At 39.4% G+C, this 13,746-nt stretch overlaps 1 protein-coding gene across 6 annotated transcripts in view; it reads right to left on the bottom strand.

The window, feature by feature from the left end:
* The window catches only part of ANKRD44 (ankyrin repeat domain 44), a 145,520-nt gene extending 134,578 nt beyond the window's left edge, over positions 1 to 10,942 (bottom strand). For 5 of the 6 annotated variants that reach the window (XR_014317764.1, XM_082763358.1, XM_082763362.1 and 2 more), the window contains exon 1: positions 10,809 to 10,942. Coding sequence is in view for 4 of the 6 variants with exons in the window: in XM_082763358.1 (XP_082619484.1) it covers positions 10,809 to 10,844 (36 nt within the window). In the remaining 2 variants the exon portion in view is untranslated. Of the gene's footprint in view, positions 1 to 2,194; positions 2,253 to 10,808 lie in introns of those variants that run through there. The other variant, XM_082763361.1, reaches the window with a different exon arrangement.
* Positions 10,943 to 13,746: the final 2,804 nt, after the last annotated feature.

The following is a 13,746-nucleotide window of genomic DNA, read 5'->3' as shown; positions in this document are numbered from 1 at the left end:
TATGGTAGTGGTCAACGCAAACACATACCTATCTATCATCCCTGAAAAGCTGAAACTTTTGTTGCAGTTTCTATCTGTCACACATCCTGCTGCTGCTTCTAGAAACCAGTTAAATCAGCAGAAAGACTCATTGATTTACAAGGGCTTTGGACATGGTTTCACAGGATGCAGCAAGGACATGACAAAGCGGGGGAAAAAAGGGCTTTGCTTCTTGCTACCTTGTATTTCATATGCAAGAGAGATCTGGCTTATTTTTATTTGATCTAGAGGTTTAAACTCTGCTGTCCTTCTGTCCTGTGAAACACCAAGTTCTTTGATTCTGCTTGAAGTCTGCCATCAGAAAAGGGGGAGGGAAAAAAAAAAAAAAAACAAACACCATTGGACACTTCGCCATGCTGAACTGCAGGTCTGGACTCTTTACCAAAACAGGCACTACATACCATCTGGTGCTAAGGTATTGGAGTAAAAGGGAAGAAAGATGAGGGGGAAAAAATAAGTTAGCAAGAGGGAAGTTCAGTATTTAAATATTTTCTTCTCCTCAGCCTACTCAATCAATGGGTGTCTGGAAGATCTTAAATCTCATGTGTCATTAATCTTCTAGGGGAAACATGAAGAGAAGAATTAAAAAGTGTTAAGTAGTACTGTTAGGGCTTCTTTGTGCATAAAGTAACAGTGTTTGAGTTTAAAATGTTCAAATCTTCTTCCCTCTCAAATGAGGACGACAATCTCTGGACCTGAGGAGCAGTATCTTCCAGTATTTGTGGTCTGAAGTGACTCATCAGCTTTGAAGTTTTTCTTTTCTTTTTTTCTTTTTTTTTTTTTTAAATCTAAATCCTTATTTTCCTGACTCACTTTAAAGTATGCCTGACCTTTCAAGAACTCAGCACAAATGGTCGCCATGGGGCAGGATTCCTGTCCCACTGAAACATCCTGTGTACCCCTTTCGGCGCAGCATCAGGTAGTTGTAGGAGTGGTGTTTACCTAATGAGTCATCCTAATTGGAAGGAGATCATTGTTAGCTAAATATACACTCCCAGTCAATTTAAAACACAACACCAATCTCCCTTTGCATACTCATTTCACTTAAGTAACCTGTATCAATTAGTTATTTGTAATCTCTAGTCTTTGAAGTCTTTTTTACTTCCATCCTCAAGATCCAATTCATTGAAGCATTGGATTAACACAACACAGTATTGCATAAATACTTTTAATCTCAGTTGCCTCAGAACATCATTATCTTAATGTAGTAAGATTTCATGCATTTGATCTTTTTGCCTCTCAGTACTTGCTTAATCTTCACTTCTGTCTAGTGCCAGGTACAGCCACTGGGGCACCACCAATGGACACATTCCAGCAGTGTTGAAATCTACTGACTAAGAATTAATTTTGGAAAGAAACAACCAGGTCAGTTGTCTAAGGTCCAAAGTCATTGTATTGAAAGCAGGGAATACTGCAGGAGCTCAGATAGGTGGGAATCCACAAACCATCCTCAGTGTGCAGACAGGAAGATAAGGATTATGCTTGGGCCTCTGCCAGGGCCTGAGGAGTCCAACACCAGATCTAACATCCAGGCAGAATTTGGGACTGTTCTACTACCAAAACCCTTCTCCAAAACTCAATGATATTCTTCACTGTGCCCAAAAGCTAGCACCACATTTTATTTTTCAGGTCCCACAAAGCAAGAAATCCTCTCCCTGGGGATGCATTTAGCTAGAAGGGGTGTGGAAGCATACAGCAACTAACAAGAAGTTGCCACCAAGGAGGAAATACCACTGTGATAGTTTTGTCTTTAATGTCAGGGTTTAGCTCATAATCCAAAGGGAGGGTTTTTTCCCTTCCGTCAGAGAAGTTATGTGGCCAAGAGCTCTGTGAGGAGAATGATGTGACAGGAGGTGTCAGTAACGTTATTTTCAGAGGAAGGCTGAAGTCTGGATGAAGTTCTGATCTGCAGGATGAAAATTAATAGAAACATATCAGCCTACCAGATTGTTGTCTGTGCTGCTTTATGGTTAAATTATTAACATGCTATGTGGTACCACATGTCCCCTTACAGAAAGGCAACACTATACTGGAAACATGCTGAATGAAGGCCTGTGAAATAAACCAATTAAAACGTCTGAATGCACTGAAATACAGATCAGAACAAAACTGGTACGGGGGAACAAAAGGTATCTGTGTTGTGGTACAGGCTTACCTCAAGCTAGTTAGATAGTCATAGGCCATGCTAAAACTGACCAACATTCAAGTTCTTCCTGCAAGATAAATCAGAAACAGCTATTATACACCCTTTTGCTGTAGCAATACTTGGAAACAGCAGACAGCCAGTGCTTGAGGTCACAGGCCATAGCCTAGAAGTTAGTCTGCAAACTGGAAGAAGCTGACTGGGCTCAGTACCATGTGTTTCACATGTGAGAGGCAAAAATCCATAGGAATAGCCAGAAGAGCACTGAAAACAAGCAGAAACACCAGACTCCTCGGGGCACTAGATCAACAAAAGGGTCAGACTTGGAAAGAGTTTGTTCTGCATTCAGATACAAAACCATCTACACTCTCCTGCAAATGTAAAATGAGATGGTGTCACAGATGACTCAGAGGAGGATTTCTTCTATCAAAACATAATTCTTTGATATCCAGATTCCATCCTGCCACTCAGACAATAAAAGAAAACAGCATCTTGCTTCTAACACTGCTAGCCTGGTACATCTTGTATCTCAATACTGGGCCAACTGTACTAGCCACAACACAGGCTGAAGAGGACAAAGTTCCTACCCAAAGAGCACAGACCTTTGGAACATGAGGAGTGACAGAAATCCAGCAGCACAGTTACCTTTGTTTTACTAAATTTTGCTTCACACGCTTCGTAACTGCTTGAGAAATTTGTGTTTACCAACAGCACTTGTTCTGGAGCAAATGTGTTGATGGTTCTCCAGGTTATACCTTGTGAGATGTTTTATTCTTCATTCTTTCTACCTCCTTGCTAAAAATTGGGATTTTTTTACAGTGGTTTATAATGTAAGCCTGAGGGAAGAAAAATCCATTTTTCTTCCTGTGCTTCAGTTAAAGAAGGAAATAAGTAACATGAGCCATGAAAGGACTTTGATCCAGAACTAGGGAATGTAAATGCTTTACAGATGCCAAATAAGGATGTTTCCAAAGAAAAAAAAAAAAACAAAGCATTCTCTACCCCAACCCCTTTTCATTTCCAAACAAGGTAATGGAAGGAGAATTTTGTAAGATTTTGATACAAATTCAATTTCTGCAAGAAGTTGCTCTGTTTTCAATAATTATGTACATTCATCAGAATAAACAATTGATTGTTTTGACAGGGGCTTATTGTGCTCTGGGAGGAAATTATTTTTTTTTTTTAAGCTCAGGAGTGTCTCTTAAAGCTATATAGAGAATGGAGAGAAATAGGATGGAATCAAGAATCCCTCTTTAATTGCAATCACGTTGGTGAAAGTGTTCTTCCTGATGGTCACACCGCCTGCACAACGCATCCTAGCAAAGGCCGCAGCACATACTGACACTAGTGAAGCCCAGACAGAGTGTCACAAATGGGAAGATCCTGTGGGCGACTGGTTTTATTTATACTGGCTTTTTGGATAGCACATGGCCCTGCTCTGTCCTACAAGAACAGCATCAAGATCAGTTCATCTCCGATGTTCTTTATGAAAACTCAGCCTTTGTGGATAAGAACTGCCGAGAGTCTTCAATAAACAAATGAAAAAGATACAAGAGACCGAAATATAAAGTGTTTCTAACTAAACCTGACTTCCCCTTCTAAGAACTGAGGAACCTGCCCTCTATTTCTGTGAGTTGGAACAAGGTACCTGTAAGGAAAGTCAGGACCCCAGCGCTAAGTAACTGCTGCAGTTCAGTCACATCCCTTTTAAATGGATTTGTCTTTCACTGCAGACTCCTTTCAGAGCTCCTACGATGTGCCTATTAGCTATACAGTTAAAAAAAGCTAAGTATCTTTTAAGGATGCAGAGCAAACCAGTTCAAGTTCTTTTGAGCACGCACACTTTGCACAATATTTTGACACCACAAAGAGTGGAATAAATAACACAAGGCACACGTGTCTGATTTCAAGATAAAAATCTATGGATTTAGCCCATGCAGATGAGCCCTGCATTTGCATGGCACCTCAAGGACATCTGTAAGATTCTGCATGAGTGAAGATGTCTCCCCAGATTGTCTTGCAAGATCAGAAGATCGGGTCAATGGCTGTGTTCCAGATTATGTCTGGAGATGTTAATAGTGACATTATCACAGATACAGCTACAAGAACAAAGCAGGTCAGAAACACCGGGGCTTCTAAGCTGATGGTACAGCTGCCTTGCTCCTATCTAATTCCCTAAATCCTAGAGCACGGTGAGAATTGAAAACACACCATTCTGGTATAAAAACAGCACCATGAAGCAGCCAGTGTTCAGATATGGGAGCTGAATGATGCAGTTCAGAAATGTCAAGCCTTTATCTTTGGGAAATTGCAAGGTGAAAACCCAGTGATCTACCCAAAGAAAACTGCGTGAATGTATGACAATATACTTTTGTTGTTCTCTTTTACTCCACATTAAAAACCAATTTTGTGCTTATGAACTAGCACTATGATTTAACCATTATTAATAGTCTACATCTTAGACAAGTGGCTAATACAATAAATAACATCACAAACCTCACCACTATCACGCAGCACTTCTTGGCAGGTTTTGCAGTTCCTTTAGTACAGGAAATATGTTTCAGTACAGTATTTCAGCGATGCTGTGACTCTGTTGACTACAGAGGAAACTGTAATTTTCCAAATGGCTTGTTACGGATTCAGACTGACTTGCCTGGAAGGAGGGAGGAGGACGCAGTCAGAGAGGCTGGGAAAGCTACGCCCGTATTACTAGAATGCTCCCCACTAAGCAGCGACATCTTGAACCAGTGTGCCAAGTAGGACAGACTGGTTTTAATCACAGTAGTCTGCAGTTCAGTGTGAGGCTCCTTACCTAAGTCTTCCATGTCACACTACTGATTTGCTAACAGCTTAAGGTAGCTGACAGCAAGCTGCACTGGCCCGGATCAGGACAGATGGCCCACGTTCACTCCAGCAACTTGGTTTAGCTGATATGAAAAACTAAGAAGTTTATCCTTATCCTAGCACTGAGACATGGACAAGCCCCGGAAAGGGAAGGAGACCCGTGTCCCAAAAGATGGCCGAAGCCACATTCTGCCATACCAAATGTCACCACCTGGGCTTTCGGATGTCTGCCTGTGAAACCTACTAACCTGCCTTGCAGTCATTTCCCCTGGATGCAAATAAATGTTTAAATTTTCAACAGCTACTAAACTGAAATATTCTCTAGACTAGGTGAATAATAGGGAGAATAAAGCAGAACAATCAGCCTCGCTATCACAGGAAGAAAGAAGATGAGGGGACTGCAAACATGAAAAATAAGAGACAAATGTATAAAATAAGATTTTTGAGGGGTGGACAACTATGTTACACATCACTACATCATTACGAAGGAAGTAGAGCTGGCAAGAGACAAGCTGTCACGAACAGCATTCTTCCATCTCTAACACCTAGAGAGTAACCCACATACGGAAGTGCAATAGCTCCCAAGTCTGTACTGCAGGCCTGTCCCTGATGGCTAAAACACCCCAGAGCTACCTCAACACAGTTACACAGAAAGAAACTGTAACTGGGATCAAGAGAAAAGGCAAACCACACTTAAGAGTACATATACATTTTTATTTGCCCATGCGCAATTAAAGGGAAGCATATGAATATTGGGAAGTTGTTCTCCAACCTCCAGACAATGATTCAGAGAACGATCTTTATATATAAACCATGTGATGACTTATGCAATTACTAATTGCAGCTTCCTACAAATAGTGAGTGAATTATAGGCATACAGCATTCAGTAATTAAACATTTTTGTTCCTGTATACTTTGCAGGAACTTTCCATTAAAATCTTACACAGAAAAAAACAAAATCAGACCAGACAAAGGATGGTGATGAATAGCAGGGAAGCAACATAGCCAAAGATGGACTTACTCATTAAGCTTAGCAGGCAAAAAAAAAATCGTTGGCATCTTCAATAGAATACCGCATTAGAGTCAAAAACAGCATCGCAAAAGTCAGGTAGAGTTTCTTGTGTGAACTTTGATCAGCTGCTGTCCTAGGCCTATCATACCACATGTACCGGTGGTAGCAAATTTCCAACAACTTCCCAAAGCACAGACAAGAACAATGTTTTTGGAAATATGCTACCTAATTAAAATAGACTAGGCTTTGAATCAAACACTCAGAGAAAGAAAAAGCACACTTTGCCTTAACGCCACCATGTTGCAGAACATGTTTAATAATGTGTTAGTTTGCACAGAGCAAAAAAGGGCACATCCGCAAGCACCTCTAGCCTTAATTTAGCTGCTAAGCAGGAGGTCCAGTTTCTGGGAGGAGAATGCTGCAAGAGCAGCTCCTCTGCGACCACCTGAAAGTGCTTCAAGTCACAGCATATGAACAACTGCTACAGAAAAATATGCGACAGCAGGGCCTGCACTGCAGACAGCTGGACAAGTAGCTTGACACCCCAGGGCCAACACACTCCTCAAGCATCATCTGGGCAGAGCCTGTGACGTAGCCAGCCACTGCAGGAGGCAACAGCTGCAGTATAGAGCTCTGCAGAACCTTAAATGGCAGTTTCAACTGCTCTGCTGTGTTGGTAAGAAAATGACCTTAATAGCTGGTCACTGGAAGGTTATGTTCACCATTCTGAAGAGAACAAGAGTAAGCTGATTTGTACAGCAGGTTTTCCCCAGTTAAGCTTTAAGTGAAAATTGTACCTGAAAAAATGGTAATCATGTTAATTGATAGTGTCATTTTCTTTACAGTTGCCTTAAACTAAGTTTAAGTTATCATAGTTGCATTTTTTACAATTTACAATATCATAACAAACAGGAAAACTTATGAAACAATTACGTACTCAAAGTTGCTTGTATTTGTAATTGTCAGAATCTTATTTTTTTTTAAGATACTGACACAAGACTGGTAGTCTCATGCAGCAGCAGTATTATCACTGCCACATTTAACAGTAATACAGACACACAGCTGAACGCCTACTACATACTGCAGGGAGCCAAACAGTTTTGCCTTTTCTCATTGGATATTATGTACCTCCCATTCTTGTCAAAATTAACTAGAACCTAGTGTTACAGAAATCTCTGCCTACGTTTCTGCAGGGTTACAACAAACCTGTTGACCACTGTTTTTTTCTGTGAAAATACAAGATACATGTACAGACACATCTGCAAGCCAACGTGCAGAATAATTAAACATATTTGTATAAAGTTAACTTATTTTTATTAAATGAGGAAATATCCTTTTTTGAAGGTCACTTCTTTGGTCTTAAAAATTCAAACACAAGCCACCTGGTTTTCATTTCCTGGCCTATTCCTTATGCCTCAGCTGCATACTGTGCTAAAAACAAAGACTCCATTCTTTAATTGTGAATATCAGGCGCCTTTAACCTTCATTCTGCTGCTAGTGCCTTGGAATGTGAAAAAGCTAATATACAATATCCTCTTTTATTAGCTAAAATAATAAATGGCCAGTTCTATTCCTTTTATCAGCTGGGCTCACGATCCCCAGATCCCTGGAGACTTAAGAGAAAAAACATCTGATTTTCAAAGCAAAATCACTGTATTTGAACACTGGTCTGTTCTACTGTTTTGGATGGCAGGCAGGGATTAAAGGTCACTGTTTTTAAGGTTACCTAAGAAGAGGCTGGAAATAAGTCACCTCAGACCCTTGTCACCCTTAGGCAGTTAACAGCCATCACATCTGGTCTCGATCAAAAGCCAGTAATGAACTACAGCTAGAGTATTCAAAGGCTTGTAGCACATATGGTTTTTAAAACACACAAAAAAAGAAAACTTGGTACATAACGTTAGGACCAGTGAAAGATGGCATTCTTCAGTAAGAAATGCAAGTACTCAGAGGAAATGGAGAGGAACTTGTACAGCTCACTGACTCAAAATTCACTAGACAGCTCAGTGCACAAGATGATTGCTAGTAAAGCAAAGAAATATTTATCCATCAGTGGAAAGAATACACTTAAATATTAAGGTGACCAAACCACCTCCTACTTTTGAAAGGAACAGGAGATTCAGAGTGAATGAACAAACTGATATAGACCCTGTAGAAGATATTTAAAAAAAAATCCTATCAAGAAAGCAAGCTTTCAGAAAACCTGAAACGCTGATGATCTCTGTCAATATTAGACACATAGCTGACTTGAGAGACCCATCAGATACAGTCTCAGGATGAGCAGATCAAGTGTCATTAATTTATTTACTCTCTCATTCATTCACAGTTTGTAAAACTTTTGCTGCTGTGTTGCTTGCAAATTAGAATAACTTATTCCTAACTTCACAAAGCTCAGTCTGGTGCTTGAGTTAGGAGTGTCAGCATAACTGGAAGAGGCACTCCTCGCACCCAAGGGTACGCTGGATCTCTTAGTCAGGTCCCTGGGACATCTTAACAAGACTTGCATTAGCCCACACTTGTTTCAAGGAGTACAACTAGCTGGCAAGCGTGGGGAAGACTCCAGTTTAAACCACATGGGCCAGAGGAAAGTCAGCAGCAAAAATCTTTCAGCAACTGCTGGTGAGACTCAAGGCTTGAAGTATCATACTGATGTACAGATTTACACTTCAGATCAGTGTGCCATATTTACCTCTTCCCTTTTTAATCAAATGGCAAAGACTGAGTTTCCACAGTTGGTTCAGAGAACCAACATTAGCATTAAATAGCAGCCAATCACTCACACATTGTCACTTCCCACATTTAACAAAGAACCACAAATTTGAAAACTGTTCCCCATTCTGCCTCAGTCTATCAGTAGAGGGTATTCATTATAGCAGCTTAAATAAAGAGAAAACGTTGCTTTGCCTGGAGAAAAGTGGGTAAGAGAATAATCAGTGTGATGCAACATGGCTTGAAATTTGATTTCACAACAGTCATTGCACCAAAAGGTTTATGAAAATGGCCTTTAAGAGACACATTTGTGAAAAGTAGCCAGGGAAAAAAAAAAAAAAAAAAAAAAAGAAAAAACAACAAAAACAATTTGTGCCATGTAATCTGTACGAGCTCACGGATGTAAAAATAGATTAAGGGAAAGGTTTGCTTTGGTTTATCTGTTAAGCTAGTACATCACCGTTATAACAGACATTTCTAATGTTTCCTAACAGTTAAGACTATTCTGTTTATTACAATCACACCAAGCACTAAACTTTAATATGTTAGAGGCTACTTCATAATGAGCCATTTTTAAGAGAGCAGAATTCCCTTAATTTATAAGGGCAAACCAGTAGAAGTCTGTTTTGCTAATTTTTAAGGATTTTCACATGTAATTTTACTTCAAAAAATGTCACGTTTACTTTTTGCTGCAGAGTTCTTTGGAGTTCTGCCAAAAAAAAAAATCTTACGCTGGGCTTTATATTTCTGTTCTTCTGAAAAAAAAACCCTTACCTCTCCTTAAGCTATTATCAGGGTCTCCGAGAAAAGGTGCATTAAAATCTACCTTGTCTGTAACAACTGCCAATGTATTTTGGGATTACTTGCAAACGTTTGTTTACTAACCTAAAATCCTCAGTTTGGCCTTGAGCAGGAATCTAGACTTGAGGTTCTGCTGTGCTTCAGAGTAAGTTTTCCAGCATTCCCTCTGGAGAGAACACTCTAAACAGCATCACAGAAAAATCAGCATTTCTGTAGCATTCTGATAGCCTTTCTCCTCATCTTGCCAAGAACAACTTGAAATCTTGCTCTACCTGGAAAAGCAAGCTCTGACTTCTACAGCGCCTCTGCTGTGGGATAAAGAAATTCAGCATAAAAAGACACTGAACAGGCTCCATCTCCACTTCACTTGGCAAAAAAGCTCATGTTACTCAGGCTGGGCAAGTTAGATCGGCAACAACTTGCCAGCAGAGATATACAGACAGGCACGCTGTACTCTACTTCCCGGTATTTTCCCTATCCATTTTGTTTGGCATCTGTATTTTTTGAGACTCTCTTGTACTTAGCATGCTCCAGCCTGAGAAGCAGAAGCAAAATCAGAATTTTTCAGCAGCAACTGGTTACTCATATACCCAGGAACTGCCACAGTTGCAAGTACAATTGGAGACCAAGAAAACCTCACTACAGTGCCCTCACTGCCACTGCAACTACTCCACCATGACATGCAGGGAAGAAAAGTCTGATACAGACACAGTGGGAGGTGTAGAACAGATGCAATGGGAAAATCAGGTGCAAGCACAGCAGGTACAACTGAATCAGAACGCTAGGAGTGAAGTCTGTGTGAAATTTTATCAAGAGAAGCAGAGGTATAGAAGCAAGAGAATTTAAGTACAAGCAAATGTAAAATGCAAGAAACATTACATCCTTATCTTTTGCTCCTTGCACAAAGTAGCTTAGACAAAACACACGATGAAGCCTCTCCTGATCTTTAAGATTACCACACCTTATTGATAACTGCTACCGTTGGCAAATTTTGGCCTTATCAGCTCAGGCTGTAAAGGGACGTTATTTCAGTGCAGAAGTTTAGACTGTAAGGAAATATAGTTATATACAAACTGCATCCTTTTGCACTAAAGTACAAATAAACAAGTTGGGTACAACCAAAAACTACATTACGTGTTTCAAATACTCTAAACTAAGAAAAACCCAAGGCAGTACGGCTTATGCTCTGCTCTCTTAATTCACTGTCCCTTTACAAACACATTGTTGTAATTGATCTTAAAAAATACAAAGAGCACATACCTTTTTTCCTACGGGTCCCTCCACACTATTCAGCATACTGGATGAACTTGTTCAGACGAATCAAGGCTGTCACCAGTAAGGCTTTTGTCAATTAGTGTTTATTTTGCACTTCACTGAGAAAGTTAGGAAGCAACAAGTAAATCCGGAAGTTTGTGCGGGGTGAGCTGGGAAGGAACACTTGGTTCCCTCTTTATAAAGAAATCTAAATAAGGAATATGAGACACTATGGACATGCAGATTTCAAGCCTCTACCCGTACTTCCCAAACATCACACAGTAATTCTGCAGCAATGTAAACTTTGCAGTTGCCAATCTGTGGCAAGTCTCTCATTTCTGCAAAACAGCAGAAGTACATCTTCTGTTCACTTAGCCTAATGTAGTTTCCTATATTAATGGCAGAATTAATTATTAATTACATTAATCTAAACAGCAGTGATCTGATCTTTCCATTCATTTGAACACTCTGCCCGTTGCTGTTCAGAACTGGAAATCTGCAGATGAGCACCAGCCACAATCTCAGAGTAAATTTTCCCATTCATTATTTTTGCTGATTTTAATTTGTACTGGAAAAGTAGGTCTGTCCAGAAATGGATGGATGTCATGCAAATATATCTAACTCAAGTTAAGTATCTAAATCTAATGAAAGGTGTTTAAGTCTCAGTACCAGTACCTTTAACCTACTGCTATACAAAGAGAACACGATACCCTAGTCAATATTGTGGCGAAAATTCCTTATTTCATCAAATACTCGGGTGGAGAGGGGGTGTCTTAAGACTTTCAGATAATCAAAGTTAAACTATTTAAGAAATTCACAGAAGATTCATAACAAGACATTTTTTTTCCAGGGATTGGAAAAGCACCCTTAAAAGAGGAATGCAAACTTTACCCTCAGAAGGATGGCTTCTGGTTGAGTTGTGCTCATGTTCATTGATTCAGTTCTTTCACAATGTTAAAGTTAGGATATTTTTACCCTGATGGCCACAATCATATTGAAGTCACATTTTAACAGCCTACCAATCATAAGATATCAATCATTTGCACTTGCACTGTTATCTAATGTCTACAATTGTACTAGTACAAATGAACATGTATTTACTGCAAGCTGAAATCCACATATGTTTAGGTTTTAAAAGTATTAAAACGTAGCAGCATTAAAATAAAAACAGCATTAATCATTCTGCCAGACTTATTTTATGAGGGAATACTCAAAAACAGAAGGCTGGGCATTTTTTATTTTTTTTTTTGATGATATCTCCAATTACTTCATTTCCTTCCCCAAAATCTGTTGCCATTGGACAAAACAACCATGCAGATCAGTACTATTAAGTACTGATCCCTTAATCTGCCTAAGCCAAATCAAATTTGGTATGGTTGCTAAAGAACATAGGTAAAGTTTTGTAGGAGCTGCTCCTAGAAAGTCATTACCACAACAATATGTAACCCAGAGATTATGTTTTGAGGCAAAGACTGATGCAGGACTACTGATGATGCTGCATGCAAAGAATTGCACCTGAATGTTGCTATTTCAAACTAGGTTTCATATCAGATGCTAGGGATACAAAAAAAAGAAAATTGTGTACAGCTGTTTCAGCAAGCATATTTCCTTCCTTTTTTCCTCTTTCACAGGAAGATGAAAAGAACAGTTTGCATCTTCCTCAAATATATTTATGAAAAGGCTTTTGAGAGTCACATGAAGAGCCTGCAAGATAAAAAAAGCTTTAGTTACTCCCCTCCCTCCTACTAGAAAACTTCTACTATTTGACTCTTTTTAAAACTGCTTTGCTGATAACACAACTAGAAGTCACGAGTCACAATTATATCCTGCCTGTATCAGAGCTCTATTTTGGCTAGCCTCTCAAAAAACAGTGTTTTCCTCCCTCCACCGGCACTTACCCTGTCCTATCCTGCCGAACTACTGAGGTGAAGATGACAGGCAATCTATAAAACAAACATTATTCAGACAGCAGCACTAGGAAGACTGGAATGTACGTGTTACTCTCTCCCAGGGAACAGTTCAACTATAAAGTCTTGAAGTTCCCACTGTTTCCACCTAATATTTTTTAGAATAAAACGTACTTCTAGAGAAAAGAAAAAAAGCATGTTTTTCAGTTCTTAACAAATCAGTACCTTAATCAACAAGGCTCCAAGCTATGGTTGCACCATCCCAACCCCATAACAGAAACTCAGGCCTTGAGAGATAGCATGGAGTTTTCTTATATGCTGAATAGGTAAAGAACCTCATATTTATGTAAAACAGCAAAGTCAGCTAACAACATACCACTGAAGTAGGTGAGAAAGACATTCATCACCTAACTTGAATAAGGGGCAAGCAAAACAATATGCCTGACATACCTTTTGTTTTCTTATAATAAACATGTGGATACTGTACAACACTACCAGCCTGATTTAAACTTGTGCTTTCTTTGGCATAGTGTCAAATGCCAGGTTGCCCTTTACATTTTCTTTCTCTTGAGTACATGCACAGGAGAATAAGAAAAGAACAAATGAAGAAATAAAATACTTTCCTTATCTCAAACTGACAACATCAGCATTCACTATGCCACACACTTAAAAACACCTCATCTCAGGTGCTGGGGATGTGACTTCCCTAAATCTGTATAGGAATTATAGCACAGCCTATAAATTCTACTTGGCATTTTATACATGTACAGCTGTACATGCCTGGAGACATGCTAAATGCGATCAACATACCTAAGTCATAGCAGTAAGTCACAGCAATTACCAATAAACTGCTTTCTGAAAATGGTGATAAACTACTCAACCCTACAACCAGGATACTGCAGATGAAACAATAACAAGCAAACAAACACTGCTTTTTCCATGAAAACAAACTACCACTACTGCAACTGTCTGCCAGAGTACAGCTTCATTATTGCATGACAAAGATACACACATTTACTACAGTTTGTGTAATTTTC

This window comes from Aythya marila, assembly GCF_965140915.1.
Source record: "Aythya marila genome assembly, chromosome: 6".
NCBI classification, from domain to species: Eukaryota; Metazoa; Chordata; class Aves; order Anseriformes; family Anatidae; genus Aythya; species Aythya marila.
This window is presented reverse-complemented; position numbering and strand designations above follow the sequence as displayed.